At 33.5% G+C, this 15,987-nt stretch overlaps 1 protein-coding gene across 2 annotated transcripts in view; it reads left to right on the top strand.

Moving 5' to 3' along the window:
* Window positions 1-845: 845 nt before the first annotated feature.
* The window catches only part of LOC127735520 (protein mono-ADP-ribosyltransferase PARP14-like), a 46,468-nt gene continuing 31,326 nt past the window's right edge, over window positions 846-15,987 (top strand). The window contains exons 1-5 of one of the 2 annotated variants that reach the window (XM_052245703.1): window positions 846-1,931; window positions 2,750-2,924; window positions 4,140-4,239; window positions 6,229-6,343; window positions 14,141-14,734. In XM_052245703.1, the coding sequence (XP_052101663.1) occupies window positions 959-1,931; window positions 2,750-2,924; window positions 4,140-4,239; window positions 6,229-6,343; window positions 14,141-14,734 (1,957 nt within the window). In that variant the 5' untranslated portion in view covers window positions 846-958. Of the gene's footprint in view, window positions 1,932-2,749; window positions 2,925-4,139; window positions 4,240-6,228; window positions 6,344-14,137; window positions 14,735-15,987 lie in introns of both variants that reach the window. The other variant, XM_052245702.1, reaches the window with a different exon arrangement.

The raw sequence follows: 15,987 nt of genomic DNA on the forward strand, positions 1-15,987 counted from the left end.
TCGTTTTCTTAATTTTCTTCATGCTTTCCGACATTTTCCCATGCTATGATTGAAATACAAAATATCAAATGATAAACGTTCAGAAATAATCAGTTTATTCTGGGACATTATATATCAATAAACGATTCCCAGGTTTATTGTCTCAATTCACAACAGCACGCAGTATCATGCAAATACTACACACACACCGCGTACAGGGATCGTCTCAAAGCATGAATTATATAATTGTGTTGTCATTATACTTGATATTTGATTATTTTGATAAACATTCACATTATTAAAATCACATATGTTTTGTCAAAAGGCAAATAGGTTCTAACATATAAATGATTTTTTGACTGCAACCTAGTCTTTATTGTTTTACTTTCCAATCTACAAATGAACTTCGATTGTTGAAATATACAATTCACGTGGTAGCCTATCCATAGAGGGACCGTATCGAAGACATAAATAACTTCCTGTATAAATGATTGAACATTTTCGCCACGTTCCAAGAATCTTGATTCCGAGGATATCGAACAGCCCATAGACACTTCCAAAACTCACCAATATATAAGCTAAGGGGGTTCACGCCAAAAAATGTTTATTTCATTTATCGTTATTGTAAATGATTCGGTACTATTAGTTTTATTATATACAAAGACACTGTAAATATCCTCTGAAAAAAAACCAGGAACAGTAAATAATTAAATAAGAGCAAAAAAAAGGAAATGTCAAATATCTTTACGAAAGTTCTAATTTAGTTATAAGGTAGCTAGCTTCCTTACAACAATGACTTCTATAAAAAAAACCTGCATGACTTTCATTTAATACTTTATCGAGAATCTTTATTTTTTTATATTCCACAGATGATAAGTATAATTTTACTTGGAAACCTCCATGGAAGAACTTTCGTATCAAAGTATGTTCCAGCAACGAAGTTTTGGACAACACTTCTGGATTTCTTATTCCATCAAAAATGCAGTTTTTAATTACACATCATGTGTCAACAGTACAGAAAATAATTCGCAATTTGGAGAGTTCAATAGTTGAAAGCATAAACTCGGCAGAAGAACTTCTAGAAATAAAAGTAAAGTCACTGAAAGGTGAAGATATATTTACTGAAATTGAGAGAGCTTTAGCTAGGGAAACTGATGATATTGTTATGAAACCTATTCAAAGATTAGAGTTTACATCAAGCTTAGTAGAGGAGCTTTTCAAAAAGGAATTAAAAGAACAAACCATTGACCTTATGCGAGACGAAACCAATATATTCGTAGTAGGATTTGAGCAAATGAAGTCTTTGATCACTAAACAAATTGACGAAATCAATCGAGTTACTGCCACCAAAGTTGTAAAACTAGGAGATAAGTGGAAAATTGAAGCTGTCAAGTGTTTTGGAATTACTGAAACACTCAGTAAAACTTTTTCTGCTGTTGTCTTTCGTCTGCAAGAAGAAACTTCCAGTGTGTATTTAAAAGGGAGAGATGTCACGATAAACAAAGCAGAAAAAGAAGTACACAAGTTGTTATCAGATTTGTTCAACGAAAAATTACTCTTTGATCCACTGACTCTGAAACTGTTGATCTCTAAAGAGACTTCCGAACTTTTCAATGAAATTCTTCAAAAGGAACATCTTCCAGTAGTCTGGACAGTTGATAGTACCCATCTCTATTTCTTTAGCAAAACAAAAATCGACACAGATACATTAAAAGCAATTGTCTATGAAAACTTTTTGACAGCAGGGTTTTCCAAATCACCCTATCATGGAAAGCAGTTTTGCGATAGCTACGCTTTTATTGAAATAACAAATAAACAAAACAATAAGTTGCTTTTTCTTGAGACAACCAAGTCAGGTGTAAATATTGCTGGAACAAAGAACCTGATATTTAATCTTCTTCATCAAGAGAAGTTATTCTACAACGATGTTGGAAACGCAAAAGAAATACAGGGTATGTGTTTTCTATACGAAAATAAATTCCCAAATTTTTTACATTTTTGTCGTTTATTGACTAAAAGTCTCAAGTTTTGAACTGTGCAAATTGAACTACGATGAAACCTATGCACCAATTCTGGTTCAACGATAATACATGGAGAGAAGAACTTATCAGGGATATAGAATTCGTCTTCAAAAAATTGAAAAACATGATAAATGACACGGTTTTGACAGTGATAGGGGGAGGGGGGGGGGGGGGGAGGGTGACAACATGAAAGGATTAGATTGCAAAAAAAAATCAAAAACATTTAACACTCCAAAGCATAGAAAGTCTGTTGGTGTCTTCTAAAATAAATGTCTATCAAACAAAGATGTGCTATTTAGTCGTCTGCTTTATATTTATAAAGAATTTAAAATGAATGTTCGATTTGAATACCCATAAATCCACATAAAGATTGATCATATTCTATACTAGACCGAAATCATTTAATTTATATAATCACATTTATTTGCAAATTGTTTTGCATTTTGAATAAAAATATAAATAAAACTATTATAAAACAATTCTATGAATATTTTGACAAACAATACCTTTGCATATTAGTAAATAAACTCATCATAGATACCAGGATTGAGCGTTAGACGCGCCTTCCGTTTTCAAAAGACAAATCAGTGACGCTTGAATAAAAAGATTTAGAAAAGGCCGAATAAAGTACGATTCTGTCTGTTCGAAGTTAAAAAGGATTGAGGCCCCAAAATTCCGAAAGTAACATCGGCTGTCTGTATAAGCTTTCTGATATATATTTATATATATATATATTTCTTTAATCTTAGTCGACACATTAAGCTTAGAGGTAGCTAGCATTAAAGATGAGAAAATGAAAATTGATCGTGAAAAGAGAGAACTTGAGGTGAAATTGAATGACGAAACTCAAAAGAGAAAGAATACTAACGATCAATATCAGTTATTAGAAAGAAAATGCAAGGAAGGGGAAGAAAAGCTTAAAAGGTTTGTGATTATCAGTCATATGTTCCTTTGAAAGAATTCGATTCTAAAAACTTATCTTATAAAGACATCTAAATGAGAGACAAAAGATACCAAAGGGGCATTCAAACTCATAAGTAAAAAATAAACTGACAACGCCATGGCAACACGAGATAAAGACCAAAAGACAAATTACAGTATAAAAAAACACAACATAAAAAAACGAAAGACTCAGCAACACAAACCCTACCAAAAACCGAGTGTGATCTCAGGTACTCCAGAAGGGTAAGCAGATCCTCCTCTACATGTAACATCCGTCTAATTCGGTAGGTCACATTCGGGAGAAAAAGAGGACAGGATTGTGGCAACGACGATTGAAACATACCGTCGTCATCACTAGAACAGATATTATGTAACGGTCAATTAACTCGTGATGGCGTCCGGAAAATATTCGAAAGGATGATTTCAGCTTCACCATTTCGAACTCTTGGTTTAATAGCTTCCTTGTGAGCAGTAACTGTCTATAAAAAAAAAATCATAAAACCAAACGCAATATCTGGAATATCGTATAAACTGGGAGATATATACTCCATATACAAGCGCTGCTGGAATGTAGCTGCATAGAAATAAAAAGTTCACAGCTAAGCTTAAATCATCTCTTTTGTCGTAAAATTTTGTTCTCAACCGACCCACATTGTAAATTTCTAGAATTATGATGTAAGATATGAGCAGACTTACATCTGTTATCCTAATGCTAGCAAGTTAAAGGTTTGGTTGGCTTGCTTGCTTTGTTTGTATTAAAGTTTGCTCAAGCATTGTAATTAAGATTGACATCTGCAATGTCAGAAACATATAGAACATGACTTTATGACTATCCATTTACTTGAAAGGAATTCATTCCATAATCCTGTGTTACATCCTTGATAAAGCAAGTCAGTAATCGCTTCTATTGACGATCGAGAAGGTTATTTATCACAGTGTCCAGGTTTTCTATGTAGTGTTTTGTGGACTTGTTTGTCTTTATTAAAGATGTGGTTCGTCGTTTGCCGTGGTTTTGTCGGTCTATTTTCGACTAATGAGTTTTAATTGATTGGTTTTTTTTGGGTATATTTTGTCTCTCTTTTACTAGGCTTGTAACCTTAACTAGTTTCATTATCTTCCAGAAACTAAATTTTGAATTATTATTTAGTTTTCGTGAGGTTTATAATTACTGAGTTGTATACTATAAATTGATTTTAGAATTACCCTTGAGAAAGAGTTGTTACTGAGGGAAAGCAGAGATAAAGAGGCGAATTTTATTACACAATTGGAAGAATTAAAAAAAATGAATGACAAACGGGTACGTATTATTTCTTCAAACAAGGAAGAATTATTTAAAGTTCATTATGTCAATTTTGCTCATTTATCTAAACCTAAAAAAATCAGTCTTGTGTCATATTTGTTGACCTATAACATATTTTTATTTGTTTTCAAATTATATTCTTATAATCATTGATTAAGCAAATTGACTTTTGCTTTACTGCGACTTTTTTCATTGGTTCAAAAAAATCTCAGTGAAATGGGAAAATTTCGTGGTGTTTTTTCATGGCTTTAAAATGACCAAATACTTTTTTGACTCTTGAAGAGACTGTATAAAAAGTCGGAATAAAATTGATTATTATATACCAAATGTCCCATAGTAGGTGAAGAATGCAAGCTCTTCTTTAGAAGTTAAGGAGATCACAAAGTCCCCATTCAGGGCGGAGCGTAGATTATATCTCAGTTGTATTACCACGAATATTAAACATGAAATAATATTTTGAAATATTATCTTTTCACGAGATATGTGTAAAATGTTCCAATAACTTGAAAAAAAGATGTCATGCAATTGCAAATTAAAATTTTAACCTGAAAAATAATATCACTTTTTAATTACAAAGTTTTTTTTTATATATAATACAAATTGATAAGGCCATCATCATTAAATCCTCGGACGAAGTGTACATTTATACTGCTACCTATAATGCCATTGAATTTTATTACTCATTATAGAAAATGGTAAAACAAACTTTATCTGGACCACAAACAGTTGAAAAGATTGATGACATTTTGATCTATCTCAATATATAGAGGGTTGCATATACTTTGTATTAATGTACTTAAACTGCATTAAAATGAAAATATAATTTGTGACAACTTTACATAAAACGTTCCCAAGCGGAAGTTTCTTTGGTGGTCTCCTGTCTTTCGTGTTTACTAGTTCATCGAAATGGACGCCACACTACACTCCGAAACATAAAAATGAAAGAAAATTTAAAAACAACACATAAGACTATCAAAGGGTAGGACGTCCTTATTTTTAATCGGCGAGGCGCAAAGCGGGTTTAAACATATTTTGTGAGATCTTTAATCTCCCACTATACCTCTAGCCAATGCACAATGAACAAACCCCCAACAAAACACATAGTAAAACACAGATCAAAAGAAGTCAGAGTCCGAAGTCAGATTATGTAGCAGAAGAAATCCATGACAAATATACTTTTAGCTAAAAACTCAGGACCATTATATTTGATAAATATCAGAAAGTAGTATGACATTTAAGGAATAACAGAACTGTAGTTGAAGAGTTGCAAATGCATTTTTTACTGGCGACGCGTAGCGGAGACAGTAAAACGGAAATTTGCGAGTCAAATAAAAATTGACGGTGGCAACTCTTCAACTACAGTACTGTTATTCCGATTCTAATGCATTACAAAAAGAAAGAATACGTTAGGGCTTAAAAAATGTATAAGTTTGAAACTTCATGAATGATTTTGGCGCAAGGACGTCATGGCTAAACGTGACGTCATACAAATGAAACTTAAAAGCTGAAGGCTATTACGTTACTTCTACGATTCAAATTTGGATAAAATCACATCAAAACGGCGATTTTGAGGTAGGTGTTGTTTTATTTTCGGTAATATTGCAGTAATCTAACATTTGTTGATCCAAGCAATTCATAATGACGGGTCCTTCCTTAGTTACGACATGTCAACTGTGGATTTGATTGTAACTTTTAGCCAATAAAAAAAGATTGTTACAAAAAAATTGCATTAGAATGAAGTATCAATGCTAGTCTCAATAGTATGTAATAACACGGTGATCTGAAAAAGTCGAGGAGAAATAGAGAAACTCAAAAGCTGAAAAAAATACTCAGTTTAAGGAAATGTTCTGTATAAGATTTTATAAATGTTTGTTTTACTGGTGCAGCTTGCTAAATTTTATTTCGTATCGTTAACAATGATTCATATGTAGCACCAACATTTTTCAAGATTTAAAAATTTTTTATTATCAATTCTTTATTTTACAGAAAAAAAATCCAAGGGCTTCTTCTGATACAAAGAGTAGGCCCATGCAAGGACAAATTTTGCAACAACGCCCAACACAACCATCAGGATGTCAACAGCCGGATTTTCTAAATCCAAGTAAGATGACAGGTTAAATGTAAGGTCATGTTCAAAGTAGATTCACCTTTATTCTCATCACCAATAACAATAAGAAATTATTCCAGGTTATTTGTTACAATCCAATAAGTTACAATGTTTTGTAAGAATTTATACCATTTATTCATAATTACACATCATGTGTCTATCTTTTTAACATAATTTTCTTCTTCGGTGATAGTTTTTGTTTAAGTAGTATGATAAAACTGTCGAGAAAAAATTTAGTTGATTTCAATCTGCCTCATTCAAAAAATAAAATAAAATAGAAAGTCATTTTTTAACTAAGGTTCCAACTCCCTCAAGCAATATTGACCTTATATGAATTTGTCTATGCTTTTTTATGTTTCTTTTGATCATAAAGTTCATAGCGTTTCTAAGTATGTAAACACCACAGGCGTCTGGTTAAGTGCTTAAATTTGTAAAATGTTTTGTTAAACTCATTATTATATATGGTAAAAAGTATCTTGACTGACCAAGAATTTAAACCCAAGTCAAGCTATTATAAAAGAGGACAAAAAGCTACCGTAAGGTCAAAGCTATACAAAAACTGTTTATTTTTGAAAGTTACTTTAAATTTCTATTTTTACCACCAGAACAGTAGTCACAATTTCTGTGCTGATATCGTTATGATAATCGGTTTTCTCTAATTCTGTTAATTTACTTCACGTGAAATTTTATATTATTCGAATCACAAGATTTTCCGTAATTCAATATAATGTGATGTACATTATGAATCTGGTAGTATTTAGAGGTCGAAGAAATGTTTATCATATCAAACCTGTATTGAGAAATATAGAATTTAGAAAATGTTTAGTACGGTCTTTTACTTTATCGATGTGCAGAAACGGTATATATAAACTTAGTTCATAGGGCTTTTAAGTTGACCTCTGATTGACGTTTGCTACGATTTGATTTAAGAATTATGTTGTAGGCAAAGCATAACAAACAAATAAGTAATGTGGGAAATAGCGGTCACCGTTCACATCAAATGACGAGATCTGACATGGTTAATAGCAGAATGCCGTAACTAGTTGACAAATCTTTGCACCATTGGTGACAATGGATGCTCAAGTTTCCCAAAGTTAATCCTAGAGAGAACGACTCATATTCACATCACCCCATGGTCGAACCGGCCAATTATGGTAGACATTAGACAAACAAGTCCATAAAACAATACATAAAATCAAAAGGCTGAGCAACACGAATTACAATAAAAATATGGATTGATCTCCGGTGCCCCGGAATAAAAATTCATATAATGCACTTATAAATAGGTATATCCTCAATCATTGCAAAAGATTGCCTATGAAAGCGTTTCTGCTAATTTTCTTAAGGTAGATTCATGGTATACCGCCATCTTGGATTGTACAATCGCTGTACACAATCAGTCTAGTTCTTTGTTTAAATCTGCAAATTTGGAGACAGATTTGCAATTTATTGGGTAGACTGTTTATTTATATACAGAAAGTTAGTGATTTATTGCATTATCCAAAATGTTAAAACAAATACCAAGTATTTGTATTTTTTAGAATCAATTTTTCAACTTAGCCATTTAAGGGGAGATAACTCCTTTAGTAAAAATTTATACGGGAATGATAGGGAAATTTTAATTCTTTGTACTTGTAGCAGGAAAACAAGTTCGGTGACACCATTTTTTTCTTTTTATTTTCTTAAAGCATATTATAAAACCTATATTCTCATATTTTATTTCAAAATTCTATCTCATAGATTTCTTTTTATGCTTAAAAATGTGCTTTTTTCATGAACAATCTATGCAAATTTTGGCAATTGTGCACGACTTTTAGCTTGAAAAACAGCACGGTGACCCATACTTTTACCTATATTTCTGAAAAAAGCATAGTAAAATCTTCACTTTGGCAAAGTATAAGAAAATTCTATCTGAGGAAATCATGATATACCGATGATCTACCTTAATATTTCGTTAATGAAGGGCAATTGCTAGGTAATGAAAAGTAACTAAAATGCCACAAATTTAACTTATTCGATATTTAAAAATCGGTTTAACATTCACACTTCAAATCTAGTTCATAGGGCTTTGAATATATACAATGATGTAGATATGGTTTTAACTCAATTTTTTAAACGCCCTAGTCTTTAATTGACTTTAAAGATTATTTTTTGAATATTCCCGACTTTTCTTATTATAGATTTTTTGTTCATGTCTCAATCACAATTGCTAAACTCAGGTTTAATGCTAAGATAACCAAAACTTGATATTTCTCTTTCTATTTATTAGCACTTGATCTAAGCCCTATTTTTTTAAACGGAACAAACATCTTGTTTTACCTCAGTTAGGAGTTTGTTGTTCTATCTTCTGTGATACACAAGTATATATGTTGTGTACAAGTTATCATTTTGTACAAATTATAATGTGTACAAAAAATTGTACATATTATAATTTGTATTTTGACTTTTGACTTTGTACAAATTGTAATTTGTACAAAAGTGCTTGTACAAATTACAATTTATACAAAATTTGACCAAAATTCAATTATAACTTGTACAATAATTTATAGTATGGATTTTTTTATAAAAAAGTATTGATACACATTATATATTTTTATTCAATGACCATTTTGTAAAATACAAGAAACAGTTCAGTGTCATTTGTTTGAGCATGTGAGTGAAAAATGGCATAGGGAATTGCGCAACATCTTTTGCTTTTTATATTTAAATTTAGAAATGCTGCTCCCCCTTTGCATTTACATGAAAGAAAACCCCGACCACCAGTTTTTAAAAGCTTTCTAACTGCTTCACATAGCCAAAGTTGAAGCTCAGAAACCTTTGCTTCGAATAAAGATGTGTCTTTAACAGCTCAAATCTGATTTCTCGACAAATATCATGTTAAAATTCATACTGTTTTTCCAATGCGGTACCCAAATTCTCCAGATTCTATAATTACTCATCAGATATTTCGAGGATCAGTTAGGGCACTATCATACTGAGTAATTGGTATAATGACATTATCCTCCACAGCAAGTTTTGAAAATTTCTGTTTCGTTTTCATGGTTAGATATTCGGCTTGGATCTGTTGGCCAGACAGCGCACGGTTCCTGACACGTATGATTGGTGTTTCAACGTCAGTGTCATCCTAATTGTCACTGAGGCCAATTTCTGTAATACTATCAGAATTGTCACTGGGGCCAAGTTCTATTATACTATCAGAATTGTTACTGAGGCCAATTTTTATTATTCTATCAGAATTGCCACTGGGGCCAATTTCTATTGTACTTATAACATTTCCTGTCTCCATCTGGGTATTTGTGTATTTTGTAAATAAGGTTTATTATGTGTTCATTGATTAAAACATTCTATAGTGTGTATCAATGCTTGTTTTTATAACAAAATCCATACTATAAATTATTGTACAAATTATAAGTGAATTAAAATCGAATTTTGTACAAATTAAAATTGGTACAAAGTCAAAGTACAAATTATATTTTGTACAAAATGATAACTTGTTCACAACATATATACCGGTATGCCAGGAGAAGCAAGGTGGAGTGACATTTAATTTTAGCCATTGATAGCGTTTACTCAGATTTCTGTTTCACAGACAATACCATACAGTACATACATTTTAGGAGAACAATTTACTTTCTTACTGAAGGAGTTAACGATCCTTACTCTTGCTGATAAAAGGAGTAAGTTCGGTAAGGGTCATATTTGGCCCCGATTATTAAGTTTAATGTTTCAAGATGATAAATATTTAAAGTGACAAAAAGACATGTGAGAAAGTTTAATAGAACTTTTTTTGTCAAAGTTTTAGTTTTAAAGCGTTGTTTTTTACATCCCAAATAGGTCAAAAATAGAGATTTTTTCGAAATTTGACCAAATCGTTCAGATTTCAACCAAATTAAGGCCTAGGAAACATAGAGCGCAGGCGTCGACAAACTAAATATTCAAGTCAGATATATAAAATGTGATAACAAACATTTTGTTAAAAAAGCTTTTTTGTCGACGCATGCGCTCTATGTTTCCTGTCCAAAACATCATTGGAAATTTACCCGTTTTCATTGAATTTTCGTTGAAAATCAAAATGAGTGCTATTTGTGACATCATGAATAGAACGCAAGTACGTAAATTTCCAACAAAAAGACATATTTTCTATCTAGTCATTGTAATAGCTATGATTCATTGTGATATTGGTCAATAAATCCTAATTTGAAATTGTAGCTAGAAATAGGGGCCGTTTTAGGGTGTTATCGAACCTACTCCGGCGAGTTTCTAGGCACAACCATTTAAGTTTATGTTGCGGCGGTGTAGACATCATTTACCCCTGGTGAGTCTTAAGCCCCCGTCACACTAGACCACGATCGCACCACGCTCACCACGATCTAAAATAAATTCAGATCGTGGTGAGGTCGCGGTATGAGCGGCATGAAAATGTAAATTTTCGTTGTTTTCACGATGCTACTACGTCCTCATTACGCTTCTACAACGATTCCGCTACGATTGTACCACGTTCTCACCACGCTTATTCTGCGACCTCACTACGATTATCACGATCTTACTACGCTCATCACGCTCTCACTACGACCATACCACGATTTATCCGATTACAACACGATCTTACCACACTTCTACTGCGATTATAGCACGCTCTTACCACGATCATACTACAATCATACCACGTTCATACCGCGGGATCCTGTTTAAGGTGGACATCTAATAGTAAAATATTTGCCATCTAATGCACCACACGCATGTGGAACGTTCAATCTCTTCTGAAATTCGTCTGCAATAGCCCTCCAATCATTTGGATCAGTTGGACATGAAATCACCTCATCTTTATATTCTTCAACTTTTGCTAGGCAAACCTCGGGTAAAAATATGCTTATAGTTTTCCGAGCAACTCTAAATTCATACTGCAAGGTCGAATACTTGTCACCAGTAGCTAAATGTCTTAAAGTGATGGGAAGTTTAGAACCAGGCGACAGGGCTCTTCTAAATAGAGTATCTGTCTTCTTGATTCTTGGACCAACTCTGTTAAGAAGTTCATCGAACATCTCTGGTGGCATTCTCAAAAAAATAAAGAAGGAAAGTTCATCCTCGATTCATAACTCGTTCATCAACTGATCATAATGACCAAACTGGAGTCTCCTTTCGGTTAATAACCCAAGACGAACCCAACAGGACCTACGCCGTCTAAAATTTCTTCTTATTCTTCATCTTCGCTCTCTCAATAACAATATCATGACCTGGTCGTTAAGATTTTGTATCTGTGTTAATAATTGTAGAAGCATTACTATATGTACATGGTCTTGTGTTTCCATGGTTCAATTGAAATTGATGTTTCAAACTAAACCTGGAGAATTTTTATATATTTTATGTGACAATGAAAATGAGCATGACTAGAACTCGAAATGGTCGTAGTATGAACGTAGTCAGGTCGTAAGAAGAGCGTGATGAGGACGACATGAGCGTGCTAGAATTGTACTATGGTCTTTAACAACGTGGTATGAACGTGGTAGAAGCGTGGTTGGGTCGCAGTGAGAACGTGATGGTCGTAGTGAGGTCGTAGTAACGTCGCTGTGAGATCTAGACTTCTAGAATCGCCTGGTTCTAAACTTCATAAACTTCTAGAATCGCGCTTTCGCTACGCTCTCGGTACGATGCTACAGCGACCTTTGCGATCTTACCACGACCTTACTGCGCTCTCACTACGCTTCTGCTACGACCTGATTTCGCCACGACCGCACCACGATTGTTTTGAACATGTTCAAAGTTTGTCCACGCTCATCGCGATCATGAAGACCTCACCACGACCGTACCACGACCTTACTGCGATCTTCACGATCGTCAAAATTTGCATTTTTTTCAGAGATCGTAATGCGATCGTGGCCTAGTGTGACGGGGGTATTACGTAGACGAAACGCGCGTCTGAAGTACCAAATTACAAGCCTTGTATCTTTGATGAACTTTTACGACCACACATTATACAAATTTAATTAAATCTCATTGTCAACAAGCCAGTCACTAATTCTTTTCCTAGCTTTGGGGATATTACATCGTGGTCTTTATGTGAACACAATGTGTTGCTATCGTTGGCGTGAAGCAAGAGTTTACATTCGGATTGGATCCTGATGAACAAAGTACAAGAAAAGCTTAGGTTATAAAAAACGTCCTTGAGGGAATTCAGATGAGATTCCAATGACATCTATACTACTAAAGGAAGAGACCGATTTCACTGAGCCGCAACTCCTCTGAAACCATTCAAAGTCGGAAAAATTTGTGATATTACGTATAAATGTAGTGTTTTGTACTTCCTAAATATGTCTTTGAAACAATCTTTTTTCCACAGAAAACGCCAATTTTTGAGACAATATCCAAATTCAGAGACCGTTATCGACCCATGTCTTATACGCTTTCGCGCATGCTCAGTCGATTTTTTTCATTGTGTTACTCATTTTGATCCCTTTCGGTAATGTCAACGGATTTTACGTAGCCCATACGGTTATTGAGTTAAAAGGGTAAAAACCACTTTGCCACTCTTTTCTTAGGGTATTTAATATTTTTATTTTTCAACCTAGATGAATGGGGTCTTTTGCATTATGTTCCTTATTTTCATCTCTTTATAGAAATAGAATTAAATGCATTAACCGTGTCCAAATCCTTACTGTGTCCATCTTATTACTGTTTCCACACTCTTTGTTTCAACACTTGCCATGTTGTATCGCGATTTCGCGGACATCTTCTAGTAAATTAAAAAGCCTAATGTTTTTTCAAAACACTTTTAGTAATAACCCTTTGATGTAAGTGATTCAATGTGGTTAAATATATTGATTAGATAAGCTTCAGAAGCAAGGCTGAATTTGATATTACATTTTTTTCGCCAGTTGTTTATATATAAAGAATGTTAGATATGGTGCTGAGAGTACTTACTTGAATATAAGTTCTCCTTGTCTTTTCTGATATTTTTTTTAAATAGAGATATATCTTTGGCGAGGGTTTGTTAGGGACTGAAAGGGACTCATGATCAAAATAGTAACTTTTTGATGTAAAGCGATTTGCAAAATTAATCGTTTGTTCAAAGATTAGTTGCAACTGTCACTGTTTCAATTATATTATCCTGTTTTTATTTGTAGAACGTAAAAATGTAGTCACACTCGCTCTATATCAGACCAATACGAGGACTACAATTTTGCCCTCCGTTCTCATAGCAGTATTAGCATCCGTCTAATCTAAGTTGTCACCATAGGATAGAACATTACTCGAAAATGTCAGTTTTCCGAAATTTTTCTGCCCCGCCGTAGCAACGGGCGCGTTAAGTGTTATCCTTGACTATCCGTCTTTCTGTCCGTCTGTTCTTCCGTCCACCCTTCCGTCCGTATTTGCGTCCGTCTTTCATTCTGTATTTCCGCACTCTAACTGAATTTTGCCTCATGCCAATTTTATTAAACTAATACACAATGTTAAGAACCAAAACTTGCAGACAGAGTTCGAATTTGGTCAGCGAATCACTCACCGTTCTAGAGTTATGCCTCTTTATATTTTTGAAAATTACAATATTTTTCATTTCCGCACTCTTATTGAGTTCGCATCAACTTAATTTTTGAGAAACTCATACACAAAGCTAAAAGCCCACAACACGGAGAGACAGAGTTTGAATTTTAGCAGTTAGTCATTTACTGTTCTAGAGTAATGTGTCTTTTTAACTTGGAAAATTGCATATTATTAGAAGTCATAGACCAATTTTGTATTACTGTATTTATAAAACTGATTCAAAAACTGTTGTCATTTATCAAACTTCAGCAGAAGACGAAGGAAAAGTGAAAGAAAACGTCAGTGACATCTTTTATCGCCATGCAGTATATGAAGAAAATATACAGCTGACAAGATCAGAGTTGAGATTTTTACAAGAACAGTACCAAACAGAAATTAGAAGTCTTCAACAACAGTGTGCAAAAGATCATGTGGCACTTAACATTGATAATATCCTTGTTTTTATTCGGGGAAATTCAAATGGAGTCAAAGATGCAAAGAAGAAGATTGATGGTATAGTCAGATCTATTTATAAAAAGAAATATACCTTGAAAAAAGCTGGCATTGTGCGACATATGACAAGTAACCAGGGACAAACCATAATCAGTCAAGTGGAGAAAAGGAACAAAGTTGTTGTACAATTACAGACTGGTGAGGATAGTGATGATGAGGAGAATACAGGTCAAGCCCAGCCAATCTCACCAAGAATAACATACAAAGAGACAGCTAGGTGTACCATACCTTCAGGACAAACAATAATTACTGTTGTGGGGGATATTACAGAACTTGATGTTGATGTTATTGTTAATGCTGCCAATAAAGAACTGCAACATGTGGGAGGACTGGCTAAAGTTATAGTTGACAAAGGTAATACTTTTAAAAACCGTAGCAGAGATCTGCAATACAGTATATAACTTTCAATTACTCTTTGAGTTTACCTTCCCGTTTATCTTATTTGTTCAAAACTATGAATTCGTAGACCGTCCGTCGTTTATTAAAAAAAATAAGAAGATGTGATATGAATGCTCATAAGACGACTATCCACCAAATGGCGTAAATGTTAATAACTATATGTCACCGAACAGACTTTAACAATGAGCAAAAGCCATAGCCAATAACATAAAGTCAGCTATAAATGTTCTAAATGACTGAATGTATAACAATTCAAACGAGAAAACCAATGGACTGATTTATGTATAAAATGATAAACACGAAAAAAATAATGATACACAGCGACCAACGACAACCACTGAATTACAGGCCCTTTACCGCTTCGAATAAAAACTTTGTATGATTTATGTTTGTTTTGTATATTCCTGTTTATCAATAGATATGGTCTTTATTACAAGAAGCAGAGCATTAATGTAAAAGGGAGTTATTTGTCTCATATCTTAAAAACCCATGTACTGAATCTTTCTATCTATGTGTACCAAAATTGTCAAACGATTCCTAACAGGATTTATGCCTTAAAATTAATTTGACTGTAAAATTAGATTTTTTTCCCTTTAACTAGGAATTCATAACAAATAAAAGGATAATGTATAGAGCGAAATTGACAAGCAATGCATGAGATATACAAATCCGATATTGAAACCCTCTTTAAATGACGATTTGGAGCTAGGATGTATTTAGCTGTTCAGCCTTTCGTCTATCATAGGTTCATTTTGTAAATGAACTTTCAAAATTCCAAAAATGAGAGATAAAACAAATATGTAAAAATGTTATTTTTAATTAAACTATCAACTATCTCCTTCAATAGAATGATAATGATGATGAATGGATGGCTGAATAACGTTCAGCGCTAAGTAAAATGTATATTCAGGATGCGAAAATATTGAAAACAACACTTAATTAATTTCATGCGTCCGTAGCGCTTTTTCTGGACTTAATTTTCAAGGCTTAAATGTAAAAGTGATCTGAATATGAACCCTTTGTACATGACCCGAGACGCTGAGTCACGTGTTCAGAGGAGAATTTGAAGTCTTTGGTTTAACCAAGCAGAGGTTCGAATTCAAGACCTCACGTTCTGGAGACTAGCACGCTACCACACAACCAGCGAGGTGATTATTGCTTAAATAAAGATATTGTATTTACTACTGAAAGCCTTTTTTTTCTGGTAA

The sequence above is a fragment of the Mytilus californianus genome, unplaced genomic scaffold (genome assembly GCF_021869535.1).
Source record: "Mytilus californianus isolate M0D057914Y unplaced genomic scaffold, xbMytCali1.0.p SCAF_3, whole genome shotgun sequence".
NCBI classification, from domain to species: Eukaryota; Metazoa; Mollusca; class Bivalvia; order Mytilida; family Mytilidae; genus Mytilus; species Mytilus californianus.